The sequence below is a fragment of the Numenius arquata genome, chromosome 1 (genome assembly GCF_964106895.1).
Source record: "Numenius arquata chromosome 1, bNumArq3.hap1.1, whole genome shotgun sequence".
Lineage (NCBI taxonomy): Eukaryota > Metazoa > Chordata > Aves > Charadriiformes > Scolopacidae > Numenius > Numenius arquata.
Window position 1 is genome coordinate 139,375,321 of NC_133576.1, and position 23,469 is coordinate 139,398,789.

Consider the following 23,469-nt stretch of genomic DNA (forward strand, 5'->3'; position numbering starts at 1 on the left):
CTCAAGGTACTTCAAACCTCTCTCTCTCCCACTGAATCCCTCCCAGAAGAAAGCCGATCTCTGAATGTCACTGCTGTGAAGCCATTAGGATCGTTTAGGCACATTATCATTAAAACCTGCAGCAAAAGGTACCTGCTGGAATGCAAAAAGCCCAGGGAAGATGTCAGCCGGAAACATGTTTTGTTCAGGTATTTCTTTCTCCACACACGCCACTGAAAAATAAAAAAAAAAAATAAAATAAAATTGAAATAAATCACAGAAAGCAAGGAGCCTTCAGGCATCTGAAATGACTTCGTGCTTGGCACCCCAAACGTCACCCAGTGAGTGAGACCCCTTGGCGCTTTTACCCTGTAACAGCTTCAGTGAAATGACACGGCATGGATCAATTCAGCCATAATCATAGAATCAAAGAATGGTTTGGGTTGGAAGGGACCTTAAAGACCATCCAGTTCCAACCCCCTGCCCTGGGCAGGGACACCTCCCACCAGACCAGGTTGCTCAAAGCCCCATCCAACCTGGCCTTGAACCCCTCCAGGGATGGGGCAGCCACAGCTTCTCTGGGAAACCTGGGCCAGGGTCTCACCACCCTCACAGCAAAGAAGTTCTTCCCCACATCTCATCTCAATCTCCCCTCTTTCAGTGTCAAACCCTTCCCCCTCCTCCTATGGCTCCCCTCCCTCATCAAGAGTCCCTCCCCAGCTTTCCTGGAGCCCCCCCCTTTAGGGACTGGAAGGGGCTCTAAGGTCTCCCCGGAGCCTTCTCTTCTCCAGGCTGAACCCCCCCAACTCTCTCAGCCTGTCCTCGCAGCAGAGGGGCTCCAACCCTTGGAGCATCTTCGTGGCCTCCTCTGGACATGTTCCAATAGGTCCATGTCCTTCCTGTGCTGGAAGGTGATTGTGAACAGATAATAATAAAGGCGATTGGGAAGGGATGAATGGGACAATCTTTGGCCCAGTCAGAAGCAAACACCCAGTGACCAGAACAAACCTCCCATTATCTGCCACTGCGGTCATCAAGGTTGTGTTGCTGCAAACCACACTACGAGCAGAATCATGGTAGAAACAGACATTTTGTTTTGCTCTTAGAGCTCTGGGGAGCTAGTTTATTGCAGCTGGTGGAAAGTTTTGTACAGGGAGGGCTCAAAGACCTCTCCTCATTTGAATCATGGGATCAGAGAATGATTTAGGCTGGAAGAGACTGTTAAGATCATCGTGTCGAACCATCAACCCAACACTGACAAAACCACCACTAACCCATGTCCCTCAGCACAACGTTTGCCTGGCTTTTAAACACCTCCAGGGATGGCGACTCCACCACTGCCCTGGGCAGCCTGGTCCAATGTTTGATAACCTTTTCGGTGAAGAAATTTTTCATAATATTCATCCTAAACCTCCCCTGGCTCAACTTGAGGCCGCTGTCCTATTGCTTACTTGGGAGAAGAGCCCAACACAGGCGTGGAGTGTCTACTCACATGGCATCACCTGAATAAAAACATCACTTTTTGATGCCATCTTCTAGAATTAGGGGACTGATGCTGTGGGGGAATATGGACAGTGGAAAGACGAGATGATCCCAGGGCAAGGCGCTTGCAAGATGCTGACCCAGGTCTCTGGACAGAATGTTCAAAGCCAGAAGACTAAACCAGGTGCTGTTTTCTACTATAGTGATGAGAGGTAGCAAACTGCCAAGCCCCCTGTCTTCTGAGGGAAGCAGAGAAACCTGCAGAGGCAAAAGCAGCATCAAAAGAGGGGGTAAAAATGAAATTACATGGTGATTAGAAGCAAGGGAAGACGCAGACATCAGTTAACACAGTGATGCAGCATCCTTCTGCTCATGTGCTTAACCATCAGTGAGGATGGTGCTTAATTCCTGGGTGGAACCTGGAATATCACTATATTGTAATTGCCATTAAAAATATCCCGTGCCCGCTTAAAATGTGACAGGGTTGAAACCGAGTGGCGTTCAATACGCGTGACTCAGCGCAGAAACTTCTCTATGGCACATATTTTGCTGCGAGCGCTCTCAGCCAGGCAGTCTGGCACCGGGCAGCGCAAGCATTTAACTCCTTCAACGTTACTTCGGGGCTGTCAACATTTGCTGCCGCAATGTCTTTCTAAACTGCCTAAATTTGCCAGGCGTGAGGATTTTTGCCACTGTGTTATGCTACAGTGAAGAGCAGCCCCCAAGCAACCGGCTCATCTCACACCTACGGTGCAGGGGGATATCTGGATGCGATGGGGGTAAAGGGTTCACCACTCCATCAGCTCCAGGTGCTGGGGAAAAGGAGAGGTGAGTGTCAGTGCAGGTGGGGAGATGGATGGAAAACCAGTGTCTGCGGGATGACAAGATCAACATGAGCCAGCAACGTGCGCTGGCGGCCCAGAAAGCCCCCCGCATCCTGGGCTGCATCCCCGGCAGCGTGGCCAGCAGGGTGAGGGGGGGGATTCTGCCCCTCTGCTCCGCTCTGGGGAGACACCCCCCCAGTGCTGCCTCCAGCTCTGGGGCCTCAGCACAGGAGAGACATGGACCTGTTGGAGCGGGGCCAGAGGAGGCCACGGAGATGCTGGGAGGGCTGGAGCCCCTCTGCTGTGAGGACAGGCTGAGAGAGTTGGGGGGGTTCAGCCTGGAGAAGAGAAGGCTCCGGGGAGACCTTAGAGCCCCTTCCAGACCCTCAAGGGGCTCCAGGAAAGCTGGGGAGGGACTCTTGATGAGGGAGGGGAGCCATAGGAGGAGGGGGAAGGGTTTGACACTGAAAGAGGGGAGATGGAGATGAGATGTGGGGAAGAAATTCTTTGCTGTGAGGGTGGTGAGACCCTGGCCCAGGTTGCCCAGAGAAGCTGTGGCTGCCCCATCCCTGGAGTGGTTCAAGGCCAGGTTGGATGGCGCTTTGAGCAACCTGGTCTGATGGGAGGTGTCCCTGCCCAGGGCAGGGGGTTGGAACTGGATGATCTTTAAGGTCCCTTCCCACCCAAACCATACTTTGATTCTAGGATACAGCAATATGAGGAACCTCTCCACCTGCCTGTAACTTGGCCATCACCAAATGCAGGTCCTCTTGGGTATCCGTAAAGGGGGGATGTTTCAGATGGCAAGATGTGGCTTGAACCAGGTGCAGATGTCAAACATTCACTGTCTGTGACTGCTCTGGCCGTGGCTGAAGCCCTTTGCAACACCCCTGACTTCATGGAGGATGAAAAAATAAATAAATAAATAAATAAATCACCCGCTTCAGGCAGCAACAACCATCCAGCCTCAAGAGGTGCCAGGAGGGGGGGTGGAATAACTTGGGTCAGAGCCCCGCAAAAATGTAAAAGCCACGTTTTAGATTGGGAGAGCCTTCCATAGCCCTGCTGGGAGCAGAAGAACGAGGAAGGACCAGGCGTTCCCCCCCCCCACCCTTCCCAGCCCCCTGGACCCCTCCCAGCCCCCTGGACCCCTCCCTTGCAGAAGCAGCGGGGCCGGGCGCTCCCTGCCATTGGCGGCGGGGCCGGGAGAGTTTTACCGGATCCTCCCCTTCCTCTCCCTCCCCAGGCGGTTTTTTTTTTTTTTTTGAGAGGGTTTTTTCCCAACTTTCCAGAAGTTTCTCCCCGGCCCCTTATATACCCCCTCCGCGGGACGGCGAGGTGCACAGGGGGAACAGAGCAAAGCAGAGTCCCGGACCCGCATCACCCCACCGAAGGTAAAGTCGGGGGGGGGGGTTCCGGGGGGAGTCCCGGGCTCGCAGGACCGCTGCCAGGCAGGGATGTGGCCAAGCTGAGATTGCGGCAGACGGTTGGGTGTTAGTTTTGGGGTGCTGCATGCTCCTGGCTGGCCCCATAGGGCTGGGAAGTCGTGTGTGTGTGTGTGTGTTAATACAAGGGGGGGGGGGGGGAAGGGAGGTGCATGGGGGGAAAGGAGGATGCATGGGGGAAAGGGGGTGCATGGCGTAAGGGGGATGCATGGGGGGAAAGGGGGTGCATGGCGTAAGGGGGATGCATGGGGGGAAAGGGGGTGCATAGGGAAAGGGCAATGCATAGGGGGAAGGGGGTGCATGGGGAGAAAAGGGGGTGCATAGGGAAAGGGAAATGCATGGGGGGGAAGGGGGTGCATGGGGAGAAAAGGGGGTGCATGGCGTAAGAGGGATGCATGGGGGGAAGGGGGCGCATAGGGAAAGGGTAGTGCATGGGGGGAAGGAGGATGCATGGGGGGAAGGGGGTGCATGGGGAGAAAAGGGGGTGCATGGCATAAGAGGGGTACATGGGGGGAAGGGGGTGCATGGGGGTAAAAGAGGGTGCATAGGGAAAGGGCAGTGCATGGGGAGAAAAGGGGGTGCATAGGGAAAGGGAAATGCATGGGAGGAAGGGGGTGCAGGGGGCAAAAGGGGGTGCATGGGGATAAAAGGGGGTGTATGGTGTAAGGGGGTACATGGGGGTAAGAGGGTTGCACGGGGGGGAAAGGGGGATGCGTGGGGAAAGGGGTGCACATGGGGACAAGGGGGGTGCACGGGGGGGAAAGGGGGTTGTATAGGGGGTAGGTTGCATTGGGGTGGGATGGGTGTGGGGGTATGTGTAGGGTCCAGACTGCCCCCATAAGCTGGCTCTTTTTTTTGGAGAAAAGGCAGTAAAAGATTCCCCCCTCCCCACCCCCATACACCACCACCAGTTTGCAGTGAAGCTGCACACCCCGGTTTTCCCACCCGGGAGAAGCTTTCAGGGGGTGAAGAAAGAGAAGAGGGGGATGAGAAGGGAAACGCCGACTTGGTCCAAGCGGTCCCGGAGCAGCCCTAGCTGGAGAAGAACCTCCAGCCCCTGCTCCTGCCCAGCCTGGGAGCCTTCGGGACCCTGGCCACCAGCCCGGCACGGGAGGGAGACCTCTCTTTCCAGCCTCCCTGCCACCAGACTGACTAACCCTGTCCTTCTGCCGCCTTAACAAAGTGTCACATCCCTCTGCTGACATGGAAATGGCCTTTTGCTTGCATCCCTCCATCCTTTGTCTTGGCCAAGGGAGAAATACAGTCCTGGAAGGGGTGTGTGCCTCTGGATGGCTGTCGTGGGCGATGGCACCTCCAAATCCTGCCCAGAGAGAGGGTCCCTGACACCCCCGAGGAGGTCTGCGGGATGCCACGTTGGCACAGGGGCGTCCCCCTTGACGTCCCCCCTAGGGCTGGGCCCTAGGAACTTGGGAGAGGATGTTACCAACTGCGCATTCCCCTTAACTCCCTCTATTTTCACCCTGGGTTAGGAATTCTCAGCCGTAAATCCAAGGATGGGCAAAATTTCTCTTGTCTGGCCGCCGCAGGATGCGTCACTCATCGCAGCCCGGCCAAATTTCTCGCCGCTCTCTGAAGTAATAAACCTTTTTTTGAAGCCGAGGATGTCAGCCGCCCGGCGCTCGCGAGAGAACTACTCCTTGTGTCTGTTTTCTTTCAGAATGAAAAAGGCAAACGTTGACCTCCCTAGGAAAAAGTTTCAAGGTATCTTTAGAAATAAAAGGGGAGAAAAAAAAAAAAAAAAAAAAAGAAAATAAGAGAAAAACCCTAAACCCTCAGATTTTTAAATGCCTGCCACCCCTGATGCTGTCTGCACCTTAAAAAGTGTGTCAAGGGCAGTTTTGAGCCTGTTGCATGAGTTTTTGCTCTTAGGTGGCCGGGGATGGCTCTTCCTTCCAACGGAAGGCTTGTTCCCAAAAGGATTTTAGGACACAAATTGCCTCCCATTCCGAGGCTACGTAATTCCCACTCTGGCAAAGGGTCCCTGGTGCAACTGCGCAGCCGCTTCCCTTCGGGCTACGTGCGTGCTTCCTTCCATATGTAATCCCGGCGGGCCCTTCGCTTCCTGCGCTGTTGGCTTTAACCCTGACGCTGCCCCGTCCCAGCCCTTTCTTCTCTGTCCGCTTGCAAGGAGCAGCCTTCCCAGGCTGGGTGGGAGGAGAGGACCGAGGAACGCGACTCTGCCGTAGCCTTGGGCATGGTGGAGCCTTGGGCGAGATGCAGCCTGTCGAGAAAAAGCTCACTTTGGGCAAGAAAAACTCGCTTTGGGCACGAAGGTGGAATTTAAGCCCCGGGGATCTGCCATCAAGGAAGGTTTGCCATCAAGGCAGGGTGAAGTCAGGAGGAAAGGGAGGTCAAGGGACAGGTTATGGCCTCCAAGGCAAGGCAGGATGAGGTCCAAAGAGCTTTCAGGCACAGCGTTTAGGACTGGTCAGCCTGCAGATTTATCAAGGTTAGTAGCTCAGAGTCCTCACTGTGGGCACCTATGTTGGGATGAGATCCATCTACCTAATGCATGAACATACTGGGAAGGGGCTCTGCTAGGTGAAAGGAGGGGTCCACCACCTTCCTCTGCCCCAGTATCTCCCTGACGGGACTGTACAGGCAAAACTAAGTCAGCCAGAGCTCAGCAGACAGCGGTGGATCTTCTCAAGGGGTTCCTCTGACTTAGCTTGGTGGAAGCTCATGTGCTCCATCTAGTGTCTAGAAAGCTGAGTGTTTGGGTAGCAAGCTGGGGTCCCCAGAGAGGACAATCCCTGCCTTACACTGGCCACGATAGCCCCTGGATCGATGGAAGCACTGTTCTACGTGGCCCTTGGGCACCAGAAACATTCTGCTTTTAGCTTTTCCAGACCAGGGCAGAGGTTTGACCTGCTGCTCTGGGAACAGGATTATCTGTTGCTTCCATTCCCTGGTCTCTCCTTAAATCATTTGCTGACGTGAACAAATAGTAATACAGTAAAATTGCTTAAAATAAGCTTTTGTATAAAAATGCACAAGCCCCGCATGTCAGAGTGCGGCCTGGGCTCTTGGAAGATTAATTGTTGTTCAGAGGAAAGCCCAGCATGGACTTGGGATTGTTGTACCCAGGATGACCACGAGCCAGCAATGTGCCCTTGTGGCCAAAAAGGTCAATGGCATCCTGGGGTGCATCAAGAAGAGCGTGGCCAGCAGGTGGAGGGAGGTCATCCTCCCCCTCTGCTCTGCCCTGGGGAGGCCCCATCTGGAGCACTGGGTCCAGTTCTGGGCCCCCCAGTTCAAGAAGGACAGGGAACTGCTGGAGAGGGTACAGCAGAGGCTACGAAGTTGATCAAGGGAATGGAACATCTCTCTGATGAGGAAAGGCTGAGGCACTTGGGTCTTTTTAGTCTAGAGAAGAGAAGACTGAGGGGGGATCTCATCAATGCTAATAAATATTTAAAGGGTGGGTGTCAGGAGGATGGGGCCAGTCTTTTTTCAGTGGTGCCCAGGGACAGGACAAGAGGAAATGGGCACAAACTTGAACATAAGAAGTTCCATCTCAACCTGAGGAGGAACTTCTTCACTTTGAGGGTGGCAGAGCCCTGGAAGAGGCTGCCCAGAGAGGTGGTGGAGTCTCCTCTGGAGACATTCAAAATCCACTTGGACACATTCCTGTGCAACCTGCTCTGGGTGGACCTGCTCTGGCAGGGGGCTGGACTAGAGGATCTCCAGAGGTCCCTTCCAACCCCTACCATTCTGTGATTTTGTACCCCAAGTGAAGTGTTGATGCTCTGTCACTGAAACTTAGGAGTGGGTTTCACTGGAAGAGCCCCTGGGGTCTGTGAATGCTCCAGGAAGGGGTTTGAATCATGGTGAGCTCTTCTTGCCCAGCAGGTCCTCAAAGGTGTCCAGTGCTGCTGAAACCATGTGGATTACTCTGGTGCTCACCCTCTGCGGCCTCGCTACAGCCGTGCCCTCGGAGGACAGGAAGCTGAGCGACAAGGCAACGACGTTGGCTGACCGCAGCACGACATTGGCCTTCAACCTCTACCATGCCATGGCAAAAGACAAGAACATGGAGAACATCCTGCTGTCCCCCGTGGTCGTGGCCTCTTCCCTTGGCCTCGTGTCCCTTGGGGGCAAGGCCACAACTGCCTCCCAAGCCAAGGCAGTGCTCAGCGCAGACAAACTGAACGATGACTATGTGCACAGCGGGTTGTCCGAGCTCCTGAACGAGGTCAGCAACAGCACAGCTCGCAACGTCACCTGGAAGATCGGCAACCGCTTGTATGGCCCTGCCTCCATCAACTTTGCTGATGACTTTGTGAAGAACAGCAAGAAACACTACAACTACGAACACTCCAAGATCAACTTCCGAGACAAGAGGAGCGCCCTGAAATCCATTAACGAGTGGGCAGCCCAGACCACAGATGGGAAACTCCCAGAGGTCACGAAAGACGTTGAGAAAACTGATGGGGCCCTCATTGTTAATGCTATGTTCTTCAAGCGTAAGTTCTATCTTCAGCTCTTGATAAAAGTCACCCAAAATCTAGCTCAGGCTAGGTTTTGGCAGCCCAAATGCGAGTAGTTAGGAACTGTGCATGAAATTATCACCCATTCCCTTTTCTTACAAGCTGGCTTTCTTTCTCCTGTAGCTCACTGGGATGAGAAGTTCCACCACAAGATGGTGGATAACCGTGGCTTCATGGTGACCCGTTCCTACACCGTGGGAGTTCCCATGATGCATCGCACGGGTAAGTTGGCAAACCTCCTGCCCCATATCAAGACCAACCGGAGCTGCACTGATTCAATCTCTCTGCGAGCAGAAGGAATCCATGTTTACCCAACAGTACTTGGATGTTGGGAATAAATCCCAGCTCATCACACAAATGGGGAGACACAGTTTTGAGTTGTTGCCAACTCTGATAATGCTGGGCCAGGTCCCAAAAGAACATTCAGACTCAGTTCCCTTGCTGGTCAGGGAAATTCTGGGGTGAATTCACAAGGTTGTGGGTGGCTTTGCCTGTGGCTGCACATCTCACCATTTCCTGCTTCTGATTTCAAGGTCTCTACAATTACTATGATGATGAGACAGAGAAGCTCCAGGTGGTAGAGATGCCACTTGCTCACAAGCTCTCCAGCATGATCTTCATCATGCCAAACCACGTGGAGCCTCTGGAGAGGGTTGAGAAACTGCTGAACAGGGAGCAGCTGAAGACCTGGGCTGGCAAGATGAAGAAGAGATCAGTGGCCATCTCGCTGCCTAAAGTCATCCTGGAAGTCAGCCACGACCTTCAGGTAAAGGAGGTCCTTCAAGAAAACAGTTCTTTGGGGTGGGAGAGAAGATAGTGGGATGATGGTTATTTGTGCCTGTCATCCTTTTCGCAGCTGCTAGTCTAACCATGGCTGGAAAGGATTGCACTGCGTCATCTCTGGGAGGGTTGCTGACCTCTTTTCTTCTCCTAGAAACACTTGGCTGATCTGGGCCTGACAGAAGCCATTGACAAAACCAAGGCTGACCTGTCAAAGATCTCTGGCAAGAAAGACCTTTACCTGTCCAACGTCTTCCACGCTGCTGCTCTTGAATGGGACACAGAAGGGAACCCCTACGATGCTGACATCTACGGCCGAGAGGAGATGAGGAACCCCAAGCTTTTCTATGCTGACCACCCCTTCATCTTCATGATCAAGGACAGTAAAACCAACTCCATCCTCTTCATCGGCAGGCTCGTGAGGCCCAAAGGGGACAAGATGCGTGATGAGTTGTAGTTAGTTGTGGGTTTTTTTGTTGTTCTTTTTTTCCCAGAGCTTTGGTTTGTGTGTTTTTTAGTGGGGGACTTCAAAACAAGGGGAAACACTATTTTGTATCCTTCTCGAACTATGGGTGCTATTCAGACCAGGGTGCATTGTGATGAGAAACCAGCATACACTCTTACCTCACCCCAAAATACTTATTGCACAAACCCACCTCCAGAGAGGAACAGGGCAGCCTGGCACAAGAGGGGTCACCGGGAGTGGAAGGGAACTGGCACACACTGTCTCAGCTGAGATGTTCAGGCTGATGCCTAGCTCTAGAGTTTAGCCTCCTACTCAGTACCTTGCTGCTGCCATCAGCCCTGCAAAGGCACAAGGCCTCCACCTTTCCATCTCAAGCGCTTCTGCATGTTGACCTCTGCCCCTTTTCTCCCTCTTTGATGCTCCCACCAGAGCTGCTCTGATCGCTTTGCAGTCATTCCTTGCTTCTCTTTTCTATCATCAGAGCATGAAGAGCCAATCCCATGGTCCAGTGCCCTCCATGGCAGCAGAGTAGGACCGTAAGCATGGAAGAACAGAGATGGTATGGAGTTGTGCCCTTCTGTTCTCCCTAACCCTGCTTTGGATGACTGTTAGATGCTTCAACCACAGCAGCTCATCAGCTCCTAGCTAGAATCATAGAATGGTTTGGGTTGGAAGGGACATTGAAGACCATCTAGTTCTATGGGCAGAGACACTTCCCACCAGACCAGGTTGCTCAAAGCCCTGTCCAACCTGGCCTCGAACCTCTCCAGGGATGGGGTAGCCACAGCTTCTCTGGGCAACCTGGGCCAGTGTCTCACCACCCTCACAGGAAAGGTTTCTTCCTAATATCCCGTTTTCTTCCTAAATTTCTTCCTAACATCTCATCTAAATCTCTCTCACTGCAGAGCCAAGCACAGCTTCGCTCAACACTTCAGAAGTGGCTTAGGAGTGTCAGCAGAGAGGCCAAAGAGCAGATGGGCTTCTAGAAAGATAAACCTGAGGTCCCTTCAACACTTGCATGACAGAAATAGCTGTGCTCTATCCCTCTGAGGATCACCAAGGGGACTCTTGGGCTAACATCTGGAATTTAACATCCTGTACCAGGCAAAGAGAGGAAATCCACCTCTCTTGGTGCTTCTGCATCAACACATTGGATTGGGAAAGAGACAGTTACCACTGTGAAGGTTCTCCCAGTTATGACCAGGGCTGGTACATCAGCTCCCATGGCAGGCTAAGGGACTTCTGCTGGCTTCTCACAGGGAGGTGGACCAGGTTCACTTCCACTTTCCTCTCTAAATACACAGCTTTAGAGCTGCCATTACCTGACTTCCTAACGACCTTTTTCCTGAAGCTCCTCTCCTCCATGATACTTTAGCTCCCTGTTGGCTGACCTGGGTAAGGGCATGCTGAAAAACAAATGTATTTATAGTTATACTCTTATTTATGTCCGATAATTAGCAAGTTTCACAGCCCGCTCCAGCCTAGACTTGGAGGCTATTCCTATCTTCCTCTCTTTAAGGGATATCATCAGGTTAATACCATTTAAACTGATACGATTCCATGAGCACTAAAGCACGTGTCAGGTAAACCTTGCTACGCACTGAGAGACATCATAAAGCAAGTAATGACAAGATTATTGAGACGAGAGAAATCTGTGCATTGCAATCCAAGTGCCAGTTATTTGGAACCAGTGACCCCACTGCTTTTCTTTGTTTTTATTTCCCTGACAAGGTGCTTACTGTCAGGTTGCTACATAGAAGCCCAATACTGCATTTTCTCAGACCATCCACAGGACCTATTTCCATTTATTTATTAAGTTACAACAAAAGTCTCTTATTAGGTGTTTCCTAGAGGCAAAAAATACAGCAGCTCACAGCCCCAAATCTGACCTGACCATGGTTTTCAAGGTTACACAAGTGCAGAAAAGCTTATCCAGGCCCTAATTCCTATCCAAGCCAGCCAGAATGGGAGACTCTTGTCCTTAAACCTCTTCCCAAATCCTAATTCCCAGGTGTTTTCCCCACTGTGTCGGGAAGTAGGAGGCCATCCACAGGGATGTACCAAAGTGCACAGGAAGCCTGAAGCCCCGTGTGTATGCGAGACACGACCCAGTGAATCAGTGCACAGGAACCCACACGCTGTAGCACGTTCTGGAGGATGGGGGGTGGGTGGGTAAAAAAAGGGGTGGGGGTAAGGCAAAAAACACACTGTGGGATATTGTGAATAATTTGCATCATGTGGATGCAGGCGTCTGATGGCTTTTATTGTCTGTTCTTCTACCACACAGTGACTGTTGTATAATTTTGCAATAAAAACTTTTTTTCAATGAACCTCTGGCAGCCACAGTCCACTGCAGGGTTTTGGGTGGAGACAAAACACTCTTTAAAAAGAGCTTGGAGAGGTTCCTTGCCATCCTTAAATCTAATCCACCTTTCTTAATCTGGTAATTATGGACAAAAATGACACTTAATACACAAGAGATGAACTCCGAAGTCCGTCATGGGAAAGGAACACTATTAGCAGGTCAGCTTCTCACTTCACTTTTAAATTTTTCCATGAAACTGCAAGAATTCAGCATCTTTAATGCTTCACAGGTAAAGGACCTTCTGCCCTGCCATTTAACAGAGCAGCAAATGGCTGTGAAAATAGGGCAGTGTAGGAATAAGAAGTGAACCATTAGCCACAGGGACCAGCCTTCCTGATCCTATAACCACAAGCTTCTCTAGCTGGGATCCAATCGAGGGAAATAGAGGAGGAAAAAAGAACCCAAAGAACCCACACCACTGCTGTGGCCACCACAGCTGGAAAATCCAGCAGCATGTCCTTCCACAGCTGGGAAGAGATTAACCTGCTGCCCATTCACACATGAAACCTTCTGCCACTTGGTCACAAGTAAAGCTAAAGCCACAGACATCTCCCCTTTTTTTTTTCCCCCCTCCTGTGCCAAAATAGCGCATGTCTGGGATGGGCAGGCACATACATCCACTTCTCAGACTGGGAAAGTACTAGGTGGTTGCCAAATCAGTGCCTTTCACCACACAAAAATCACAGAAGCCATCTCCAGCGCTAAACAAACCAGCCCAGGAACCCCATCAAAAGCAATACTGAAGTAAGTTAGAAGCCTTCCAGAGCTCCTGAGCTCCTCCTGCCCTATCCCCAGCTCATCCTGCAAGAAGCTTTAAATACTCATCTTACACACAAGTGACTAAACATCTCTTGATTCTACCAGTGATCAGCACTGATTGTCTGACGGACAAACTAATGGACCAGGCTGGAGGGTGTTAAACCAAAAACTCCTTGCTGGAGAACCACAGGAACAATTTCTAGCTGATCATCATCCAGCACATCGGGATGTTTAAGAATTTAGACACAAAATGCAAGGCCTTGCGCTGTGTGTCACTCTTCTATTGCTTCGGACCCTCCAGCTTTCACACATTTCCTGCTCCTAAAGTGACAAAGGTGGTCTGTCACCTTTATTTTTTCCAGAAAAAAAAATTAAAAATTCACATTGGTGTTACTCTAACACTTAAAATGTAATAACTTTTTTCCAAAGCTTCCCACCGAAAGATGTGCACAGAAACCTGAAATCAGATTCATTCTCTGACACTCCAAGAAGGCACATCTGTCTTTGACACTTAACCAGCTTCCCAGCCAGGCCAGTTTCCAGGAGGCTGTCAGAGAAGCTGGGAACAGGAAGGCTGAGGCTCACACATCCTCACACGCTGCCAGACAGGCCGGTTCCTGACACTGCCAGTTTGAAATTCCAGTTCGTAAGTCACCTGCTCCTGCAGAGAAGCCTTCTGAAAAATGGAAATCTAGATGTAAAAAGCTATTCCTGTGCAATAAATTTTGCAATTTGTATGGTTTTTGTTAATGCAACAAACAGGTTCTGAGTTTCTCGAAATCTGAGCAAAACAAAGCCTTGATCCTGCACATACGATCTCTTAGGATGCATGTAAGTCTCTTCCCATTACTGCACAGGACTTCGGAAAACACACTGGGAAAGGAGCTGACAGAACGAGAATGAAACTTAAACTGCCTGAAACTTAACCAAATGCTCACTCTCGCTGCTTCAGCTACAGGGCTTTAGCTTGACTGCACAAAACAGCACCAGAAGTAATTCATATAGCAACAACAGCAGTGAAAACACATCCCTGCCTTCAAACTATGCATTTCAATAGCAAAAGTAGCCTTGTCATCTACTATCAACTTCAGGATCTATCCATTATCCTACAGCTCATTAAAGCCAGTTATAGCTACAGGGAAAAATTAATGGACTGGCTACTCGAGCCTCAGAGGAAGACAAGTTTTTCCCAAATTACTTAAATATTTTTCCATCTCAAAGCTTAGGAGAGAAGGTTTGAAATCCGGAGTGTACAGCTTTTCCCCCAGGTAATGTGTAAATTAAACTTAGATGTTTGTCTCACCCCGTATCTCCACCAACTAAGGTTACCTGACCCTAAGATACAATAATGTAAGTTTACATAATAATATAATGTAAGCTCTGATGTTCCTATACGGTCTACACCCCTGAAAGTCACATAATGAATGTCTTTTCAGTGACGAGGGAAACTGACATATAGAGGTGAAAAAAGCATTTAGCAAAATACAGTAATACTTCAGTTGAAGCCAGGAAGGTATAAACTACTGCAACTGCTTTGGACATTGCTAAAAAAGCTCCCCCTTCTGGAAATCTTGGAGAAAGGGACTGGTATATAAGGGAGCAGTACTACTCTAGTTCATGGAGAATCATTCACAACCCCCTAAATACCACATTTCTGCTCTAGCTCTACCTAGAAATCAGTATTTTGTCTCCACTTCATTTAGATCAAGGTCTGGTAAGTTCACTCCAAAAGGGTAACACAAGCTGGAAGAAACGCAACAGAATTCCTTCCATACCAAAGGTGGGAACAAGGCTTTCCTGGAACACATCTTGCCAAAAGAAAAAAAGCACCTCCACAAACACTGTCTTTTGTGATTTTATTAAGAGATGTTTTCAGGACAGCCAAGCTTCTGGTTGCAGATGTTACAAACCCTACAATAAAAAAAAAACAAAACAATAAAAGACTGAGTGAGATGGTGGCAAACCATTTCCCATAACCATTCTCCTACCCAAAACAGCGAACAGACTCCAAGAGTTCAAACTAAACAGCATCTCTCACTTTCTGTGTTTTAGCCAACAATCCCCCTTTTCCCCACAGAAGGAAATCTTGCTCATCAGCTTCTTGTTTCACTGCTGCCCTTGTTCACACAAGGCCAGCTTCAGGCAGAGAACGACGTAGCAACTAAGGAAACCTTCTGGAGGAGGCCTTAGGCCCCGTGCCTCCTGCTGCTTTAATTAGAAAAAGTGAGAAAAACTTTTAAAAGCAGCAAGTTGTCCATTTTCACTGGGAACAACCCAGAGCAGGTCTCAGACAATTTCAAACTATCAATTTCTGTCTTAAAAGCTACTCATTCAGGGAGATGGGATTTCAAACCTTGATTATTTACTCACAAAACTACCTTACACATTGCACTCAACGTTATTGGCTTCTAAATCTATCCCAAACTGGATCCCATGGGGGAGGACACGAGGAATATATAACCTCTGCTGTCAACGGCACGCTGGTAGCAGGTGGTAAAATGTAAAAACATCCAAGGCATCGAATCCTTCTCAGACAAATGCATCAAAGTCACTCAAATTGTGACCTAAGGTCCCCAAATCCATGCTATAGGACACAACAGGATACAGGGCACTTGGACAAGGATATTTCCTTTCAGACTCGTCATCTCATCTTCACTGAAGGGTGCACTCAGCTGGTTTGCAGCCTGCCTTAAACCATGCCCCCCCCCTTCTCCCAGGGCAGTATTCTAAAGCCAACCCAGCTCGTCACCACACCCGGTACAACACAGCAGCTTTTCTTCCCAGTATCCCACCTTCCCAACAAGTTTTTTTGGCGATATGACAACCTTTCCCGCATGGATTCTCCCACCGTGCGCAGGCACTTACCCCTCAGGCAGTGGGAACCGGCTGAGGCATGGCTGGCTGTTCTGGTTTGCCACCTTTCTGTTCTGAAATGGGGGTGGTAGGCAAGATCTCTTCTTTGGGTTCCACAATGCTGACGTGGTCTGGCAGAGGCTTTTTGGGGCCAATCTTTCCACTTGGGTCCCAGGGCAACATAATCTTTACTTTGATTCCCAGTACTCCTGCGAAGAGTGACAGACCACCACAGACATGCTCATTTCACAGAAAAATATCAAGCAGGAAGGGACAAATCCCAAGGTTACAAAATATTACCTGAATCAAAAACACCTCCTGACAGCACTGCAGATGCAACCTCATTAACACGAATAGCTACAGCTTAAAAATATAATTATTGTGCATTTACATCCAATTCCTTGCCTTTGCTAACTGCAGCCTGGGATCACGATGAAAATGTGTTGTATCTTTAAGTCATACTAATCCTTATTTTATCCCTCTCTTTCCTGCAGTAACTCAGTTCACCTTCCTAGAAAACTGCACTTTTTTGGCATCCCTTCTCAGACAAATGCCTCAAAATCATCCAATGATTAGGACGTCCTGCCCAAGGCAGCCTGAGCACAGCACCACAGAACGTGGCACTGAACGGGCTGCGATGACACAGGGACATCCCTTCTGACTCGTCATCGTATCATCACCGAAGGGAAGGTGGAAAATAGCTTTGTCAGTGCCAGTATCCCTACATCAGGTGTTCTGCAATTAAATAACCTAAAGCCAATTAAGACACAGAAGTCATTTGTGTTTTTACCAGGGGGAAGGACACATGTAAGCAGGCTTGGCTGGTTTAGCTGGGAAGACTTGACAGAGCACAGGAATGGGGGAAAACTGTCTGACACTTGTTTTTTCATAGGTCTTGTGGTACCAATGTTCTGTCTGGCCACTCCCTGGGGGCTAAGAAAGCCAGAATTCAAACCATCAATAGCTCTTGAACCTAATCAATGGACACTTGAATTTTAAGTAGTCTTGTTACTAGACCCAAGGGCCACAGGACACAAGCCAGTATCTGGAAAAGTAGATGACGCAGGATGACTAGATAAAGCTCAGCTGAAGGCCCCTTCTCCATTTCCCATTCCCATACACAAATGCAAATAAAGTTCTACTTCAGATGTAACATGCAAACTCCACCAGTAAGGGCTCAGTTGCAAAAGCCCAAGAAAACAACAGATTTTCAGAGTCAGAACAACTATTGGTAACACAACTGAACCACTCTGCAAGATCAGTGCTGTGTCAAAATCACATGAGTTACCACCACACAGGTGGGAAATCTCCAACCTGCAGGCACAGGACACCAGGAGTTGAGATCTTCTGGCTCTGAAGCACTGATAGAAGGAACCAACAAAGCTGCAAAGGGTCCCACATCCCAGGCACTCACCCTGCCGGAGAAGGACATGACGCACGGCTGTGTCGACATAGTAATTCACCGGGTCTCCACTGTGGATCATCAAACCATCCACAAACTTCATGGATTTGGCACGCTGACCTCGGAGTTTGCCAGACACAACCACCTCACAACCCTTGGCACCGCTCTCCATGATGAAGCGGAGGACACCATAGCAGGCTCTGAAGAGTGAGAAAAGCGACAGCCACAGCATTACTCCCGCTCTGCCAAATCCACGTGGCTCTCTGGAGGCTTTTTACACCAATTTCACACACAGGCAGTGACAATTCAACTGGTTTTTGGTAAAAAGCCTTCTCAATGCACACCCAAAGTTCTGTCATTGCTACACAAAGAAACAAAAGATCTTCACACCATTTCAGAACTGTTAAACCCAGGGTAACAAAACTCTGGTGACTTATGGGCCTTGTAAGATTGTGGAAACAGTGACAAGCGCATATTCTTTGTAATAAAAAAAAGCAGCTCCAAAGCTGAAGGTAGCCAACACACCCACGTCAAGAGCACAGCTCCTCATCCCTTCTCAGACAAATGCCTCTAAATCATTCAATGCTGACAGGATGCTCCCGCTGAAGAACCACACGCAGCATCACAGAACATGACACCGCGGAGGTACCGCAACAAGAGCCACCCCCTTCTGACTCGTCATCTTATCATCACTGAAGGGATCCGAGAAGCAAGGCCACTGTCACCTGAACTACAATTCGGCCAGAAGGCTTGAAATTGTGTTTCACTCTTCCACCCATTTATTTACAAAGGAATAAACACAAGCTTTATACACACCAGTCAGAAAACTCGTAATCTGATCTACTCTAAGTCTTCAACTTTTACGTCTGAAACATTTCCTAGCAATTACTATCAAAAGTAACCATGCAGTACATAAAAAGCTTCTATATAGTAGAATTATCAAAAATATGAAATATTTTTTTATACCTCTCCAAGTACAGCGTTATCAGGTTAAATTTTCAACTACAGACAAGTTGGCAAGGAGTTGTTTTTTTTTTTTTAAATGGAATTTGAATCCCACATTTCCTCACTGTGCCATCCCGTTCAACTTGCTCTACTCACCGACGCACTGCTAAACCTCCCAGAAGCTTGTACCGCAGGGACTCTGCCTGAGCGATCGCACATAGACCTCTCGTGGCCACCTTCTCGGCATAGAGCTATGAAGGAAAAGAAGTAAACTCAGAAACAGGGCTGTATATCAAGATAGTTTTAACATAACAGAACACAAGGGCTTAACACTACTCTATGCCCCATCCTACACCCAGTTCAGTTAGTCCTTCCACATTTACAGGCAGAAGGCTTTATCCTCAGACACTACACTCCCTTAACTCCTTTGGTGCCTCCCTCCTACACCTGGCAGAGCTGAGACACACTGATGACATTCCACAGAAAGTCAGGAGACTTTTAGAACATCACATTTAGAACAACATTTAGAACAACATTTGGAAAACAAATCATATGAAGAGCGGTTGAAGGAGCTGGGACTGTTTACTCTGAGGAAGAGGAGGCTGAGGGGAGACCACATCACTCTCTACAACTACTTGAAAGGACACTGGAGCAGTCGGTGCTGGTCTCTTCTCACAGGTAATTAATGACAGAACGAGAGGGAACGGCTTCAAGCTCCAACAGGGTAGGTTTAGACTGGACATTAGGAAAGAATTTTTCACAGAAAGAGTGGTCAGACACTGGAACAAGCTGCCCAGGGAGGTGGTTGAGTCACCATCCCTGGATGTGTTTAAGAGCCATTTAGATGTGGTGTTGGGGGATATGGTATAGGGGAGAACTTTGTAGAGTAGGGTAGATGGTTGGACTCGATGATCCCAAGGGTCTCTTCCAACGTAGACGATTCTATGATTCTATGATTCACGGTGCAGTCCCAAAGAGCTGCTGCTTCCAACAGCCCCAAAACATTAGGTATCATTAGCGGGAGGGACCCAGACAACCAAAAGAACCTCATTTGAGACAGAGTTTTTACAACAGATCAGTTACCTAAGTTTGCTTAAATATTAACATCAAACCTAAGAAAAGGTTTGATTTTTGAAAGCTGGGAGCGAGTGAAGTGTCTTAAATCTAACACCTCCCTCCAAGAGACCAACGTCTGATACTTCAGAAGAAGCAGATATTTAAAATCAGGCACACCATATTCCCAGAGCTGACAACTTATGATGCGCTCCATGAGAGTTCATGCCATTGAGGATGTTTAAGCATTTGCTGTTGGTAATTAGCCATCTTCTCTGTAAAACGTGATCCAGCAACACTGGTTGAGCTGAGCAACTTGTTCTAGAGGAAAGTACTAGTAAAGACACCGGATTTCAAATGTTAAAAGACCAGAAATTACTGGTGTATCAGTTTGCTGTCTATTTCATTACAGCATCACACTCAAAAAGGGCCACGCAGGACACAAAACAGGGCCACGAAGATCATCAGAGGGATGGAACACCTCTCCTATGAAGGCAGGCTGAGAGAGCTGGGGTTGTTCAGCCTGGAGAAGAGAAGGCTCTCGGGAGACCTCATAGCAGCCTTCCAATATCTGAAGGGAGCCTCCAGGAGAGCCGGAGAGGGACTCTTTGTCAGGAAGTGTAGTGACAGGACAAGGGGTAATGGTTTTAAATTGGAAGAGGGGAGATTTAGATGAGATATTAGGCGGAAATTCTTTATTGTGAGGGTGGTGAAGCACTGGAACAGGTTGCCCAGAGAAGTTGTGGCTGCCCCATCCCTGGAAGTGTTTAAGGCCAGGCTGGATGGGGCTTTGAGCAACCTGCTCTAGTGGAGGTGTCCCTGCCCATGGCAGGGGGGTTGGAACTCGATGATCTTTAAGGTCCCTTCCAACTCTAACCATTCTATGATTCTATGAAAAATCTCAAAGATCCTTTTGCACCAGAACAGTTTCTTTGTAAGGACAGAGGCATTATGAATTCAATAAGGGTAACAGTAACACACGAAACCCAAACATTATTAAATATCATATCAATATTGAGACAGCAGCATTCTCTATAAAATATTTACAGATAAGTCAAGTTTCACCTGCTTCCTCCTTGTTGGAAAATCAGAGAAAACCAGCTGAAGTGACAGCACTCAAAATACCAAACCAATCTGTATTTCAGTGCAAGAGTGTTTTGTGAGAACAGGTAAAACACACCCCAAGTTATCTTCAAGTGAAACCGCCTTTCAGCTGACAGCACCCAGGCAACACGCAGAGCCAACAACCCACTGCACAACACACCTACTACTGTTTTAACCAAGAGAGTTTTACCTCAACGCTTCCCTCAGGGAAGCCAAACCTCTTCTGCACGACAGCCGTCAGCTCCCGGATGCGGCGTCCCTTCTCACCCAGGACATTCTGAGTTCTGGAAAAAAGAAAGTACAACACAACTTAAAAAAATGTCTCCAAGTCTGAGCCTGTAAACGTCCCAAAGAGGTTCCAGACTGAGTATCTAACTTAGTTCAGGAGTTGTAACGCTGCTGCATCACTAAAGATCACTTCAGGATCTCTTTGACAAGTAGCTTCTTGTAATAATATTTACCACTTTACACTTGAGCATCCCTTACAGCCTCACACAGCACCCGTGAGTCAACAGAAGCATGTCAGTTACCTGGTGGCAAGTATGATAATCTCAGTCCTGGTTGGAGTGACCCGGACTTCTACGCCGGAGTAACCATCTTCAGCCAGTTCACGAGTCAGAAACTCATTCAGCTCAGCTTTGAAGATACCGTCGGCGACAAACTGAAAAACAAATAGACCAAGTCATAGAATAATATCATAGAATGGTTTGGGTGGGAAGGGACCTTAAAGATCATCCAGTTCCAACCCCCCTGCCCTGGGCAGGGACACCTCCCACCAGACCAGGTTGCTCAAAGCCCCATCCAACCTGGCCTTGAAACCCTCCAGGGATGGGGCAGCCACAGCTTCTCGGGGCAACCTGGGCCAGGGTCTCACCACCCTCACAGCAAAGAAGTTCTTCCCCACATCTCATCTCAATCTCCCCTCTTCCAGTATCAAACCGTTCCCCCTCCTCCTATGGCTCCCCTCCCTCATCAAGAGTCCCTCCCCAGCTTTCCTGGAGCCCCTTGAGGGACTGGAAGGGGTTCTAAAGTCTCCTCAGAGCCTTCTCTTCTCCAGGCTGAACAACCCCAACTCTCTCAGCCTGTCCTCATAGGAGAGGGGCTCCAAGCCAAGCTCTGTTGAAGCGCTCAGCCTCAACACAAGGTTTTCATAATCTGAGTTTAGGTGCAATTCATTCCTGGGTCCATCCTGCAGACTCTTCCCCCAGGGAGAGAAGGAAGCAGCAGCAGGGAAAAATGAAAGCCTCTCCTGAAGTTCCCAGAGACAATTCACTTCCAGCAGGAGCCTACACCACTGACTACAGCCACACTTCATGCTGAAGGCTGAAATCACAGCTCGTGGTGATACTTTGACTCTATATGAATTTACGTAAAATAATTAGAGAGAAGTATCTCAGGGTAATATCACCTTACCAGCCCCACAGGGGCCTGCTGCTAAGGCTCCCACTTCCACCCTGACAGTGTACAGGCCCCAACTCTCCCTCCCTCTCCAAGACAGCAGCCTCCCAGCCTCGCTGACCTACAGAAAAGGGGACTCACTAAACCCAAACTCTCTCCGCTAACAGAAGAGGTAAAAACCGAGCAAATTCATCAGCTTCCAGCGCCGCTCCGCGCCCCTCAGCACAACTCCACCCTGCTTCCCATCCGCACACAAGCCCAGAGACCTGTGCGAGCCCCATGAAAGGGCTGAGGCGGGGGGAAACCACAGTTCTCCTCAGCCCCGGGGCCCGCGCAGGGTTCCCCAGCCCGCTCCCTCACCCCGGCCTCCCGCCGCCATGTTCCCCGCCGAGCCTCCGAGCCCCATCCGCCGCCATCCTCCCGCATCCGCCGCCATCCCCTCGCCGCCGCCTCGCCCCGGCGAAGCCCGGAGCCGTCCCGCGTACGACCCCGCCGATATGGAGGGGCCCCGCGGCCGCGTCCAGTCGGGCGGCCGCCCTCACCTTGCGCTTCTTGGAGATCTGCACCGCCATCTTGAGCCGCGCCGCCCGGCGGAAAGGAAGGAACAGGACCTCAAGGGAGGGCTATATCCGCCTTCCGCCGCTTCTCATTGGGCCGACAGCGTCACGTGGTCCGCCGCCGGGGGGTCGATGGGAAATGTAGTCTTTAACGCGCCGCCATGTTGGGGAGGCTTAACCCTTCCCCTGTCAGTGAGGATTTTCCGCTTTGCCAGGCTGCGGTGAACGCCCATAGTCGGCATAAAAATGGCTATAAAACCGCTATAAACGGGCACAGGAGTTGACAGCGAGGTAATTCACCCCGATTTTCTACGTGGAGGCTTGCTCTGGTGATACAGAGGCCTTCTCCTCATGGCCACCCCAGGTGTGAGGGGAGTGCAGCTCGAGGGTGGGTGGGAGGTGAGGGCAGCAGCAGAGCCGCTCTCCTAACAGGCTGCTTCTGCCGTTGTAACCTCTTTTTTTAGGCAGTCAAAGATGAAGGAAACACCCATCAGGAAAAAGGTGTGAAAAATCACAGACAGGCTATTTGGTTATTTCCAGGGAAACACCCATTTTCTGCTAGAGGATGTGGTATTGTTATCCCATAACTCGCTGCTTTAGGTAAATTTTAACAATAGGTATTAACTATTTATCTTTAACTGTAAATAGAGATGATAGCTAGCTGTAAACTTAAAACTATTGCAGGTCTTTCCTACTGCTTCCGCAGCATCTCAAGCAACAGGGCTGTGGTGCCTCCCTACATGATAAACGATTCAGTAAATAGGACAGGGCAGTCCTTCTGTGGAGTTTTTTCACTCCTATGATGGTATCATCACATCTGCAGTCTGGGCACCGGGTTAAATCAGTAACAGCAGGATGGGATTTCTCACTTGAAACTTCTGCGGTGGCCAAAGATGGGGAAAGTAGCGAGTTTTTTTGAAACAGTTCAGGGATTGCAGGGGATTGCAGAGGTTTGGTTGTGCCATCTTAATTAGAAATTATAATACTGGGTAGAATTGATACATGAAAACACTTGGGAAGAATCAGCAAAGGGAAGTCCTGCCTTGCAAACCACCCAGAAAGCAGCCAGAAGACAGGGGGATAAGGGCAAAAAGGTTGAAATAAGCTGTTTGGCTTTTTGTAAGGCTTCTTCTGGATAGCTTTGCCCAAGACTTCAAAGAAACTGAGCAGCCATGGGCAAAGGCAGGGGCACTGCACAACTCTGCTCCTTACATGGATGCTGCAGGGGGTCTGTGCAACAAAATAAGACATTAAATGTCAGAATTATCAAATCATAGCTCTGCAAATAATTCTGTGGTGTGCCCACTGGGTACGTCTGATCCTCTGTTTCCAAAAGGATGGAGGAAACCTGGGAGAGAGTCAGAGCGGACTGGGAGCACCTCTGCATGAAATAAGTTGTGCAGGTTGGGACTCAACCTGGGAAAGATACAATGTGGTGGAAATCTACGAACCCACACAAGCTTCAAGAAGATCCACAGGAAGGACATGGACTGGTTGGATTGGGGCCAGAGGAGGCCACGGAGATGCTGGGAGGGCTGGAGCCCCT

The 23,469-nt window shown here is 49.6% G+C and overlaps 2 protein-coding genes and 3 non-coding genes across 6 annotated transcripts; 1 reads left to right on the forward strand and 4 right to left on the reverse strand.

Moving 5' to 3' along the window:
- Positions 1-3,557: 3,557 nt before the first annotated feature.
- On the forward strand, positions 3,558-11,815 carry SERPINH1 (serpin family H member 1). Of its 2 annotated transcripts, XM_074150812.1 has the most exons (6): positions 3,626-3,679; positions 5,409-5,452; positions 7,604-8,217; positions 8,365-8,463; positions 8,775-9,007; positions 9,176-11,815. In XM_074150812.1, exons 3-6 carry the CDS (start codon positions 7,635-7,637, stop codon positions 9,476-9,478), a joined length of 1,218 nt encoding a protein of 405 aa, XP_074006913.1. In that variant the 5' UTR covers positions 3,626-3,679; positions 5,409-5,452; positions 7,604-7,634; the 3' UTR covers positions 9,479-11,815. The 2 variants fall into 2 exon arrangements, with proteins under 2 accessions (XP_074006905.1, XP_074006913.1); XM_074150804.1 differs by lacking the exon at positions 5,409-5,452 and having other exon boundaries at positions 3,558-3,679.
- A 2,635-nt stretch (positions 11,816-14,450) lies between these two features.
- On the reverse strand, positions 14,451-21,958 carry RPS3 (ribosomal protein S3). Its single transcript, XM_074145523.1, has 7 exons — positions 21,909-21,958; positions 20,499-20,629; positions 20,159-20,252; positions 17,968-18,062; positions 16,879-17,066; positions 15,477-15,673; positions 14,451-14,522 (listed from the first exon to the last, which is right to left on the reverse strand). Exons 1-6 carry the CDS (start codon positions 21,936-21,938, stop codon positions 15,480-15,482), a joined length of 732 nt encoding a protein of 243 aa, XP_074001624.1. The 5' UTR covers positions 21,939-21,958; the 3' UTR covers positions 14,451-14,522; positions 15,477-15,479.
- Positions 15,136-15,272, reverse strand: LOC141473554 (small nucleolar RNA SNORD15). The gene has a single exon (XR_012463576.1). It is a non-coding gene; the product is annotated as a small nucleolar RNA SNORD15 (small nucleolar RNA).
- LOC141473543 (small nucleolar RNA SNORD15) lies at positions 16,002-16,149 on the reverse strand. The gene has a single exon (XR_012463574.1). It is a non-coding gene; the product is annotated as a small nucleolar RNA SNORD15 (small nucleolar RNA).
- On the reverse strand, positions 17,418-17,564 carry LOC141473550 (small nucleolar RNA SNORD15). The gene has a single exon (XR_012463575.1). It is a non-coding gene; the product is annotated as a small nucleolar RNA SNORD15 (small nucleolar RNA).
- Positions 21,959-23,469: the final 1,511 nt, after the last annotated feature.

What these genes read in the sequence shown, in the direction of transcription:
- SERPINH1 (XM_074150804.1), top strand. Translation starts at nt 7,635, where the DNA reads ATGTGGATTACTCTGGTGCTCACCCTCTGCGGCCTCGCTACAGCCGTG. An exon ending in TAATGCTATGTTCTTCAAGC is followed by an intron (nt 8,218 to 8,364) that starts GTAAGTTCTATC and finishes TTTCTCCTGTAG; the next exon opens with CTCACTGGGATGAGAAGTTC. An exon ending in AAGTCAGCCACGACCTTCAG is followed by an intron (nt 9,008 to 9,175) that starts GTAAAGGAGGTC and finishes TTCTTCTCCTAG; the next exon opens with AAACACTTGGCTGATCTGGG.
- RPS3 (XM_074145523.1), bottom strand. Translation starts at nt 21,938, where the DNA reads ATGGCGGTGCAGATCTCCAAGAAGCGCAAG. An exon ending in AGATCTCCAAGAAGCGCAAG is followed by an intron (nt 20,630 to 21,908) that starts GTGAGGGCGGCC and finishes TTTGTTTTTCAG; the next exon opens with TTTGTCGCCGACGGTATCTT. An exon ending in TCCCTGAGGGAAGCGTTGAG is followed by an intron (nt 18,063 to 20,158) that starts GTAAAACTCTCT and finishes TTTCCTTCATAG; the next exon opens with CTCTATGCCGAGAAGGTGGC.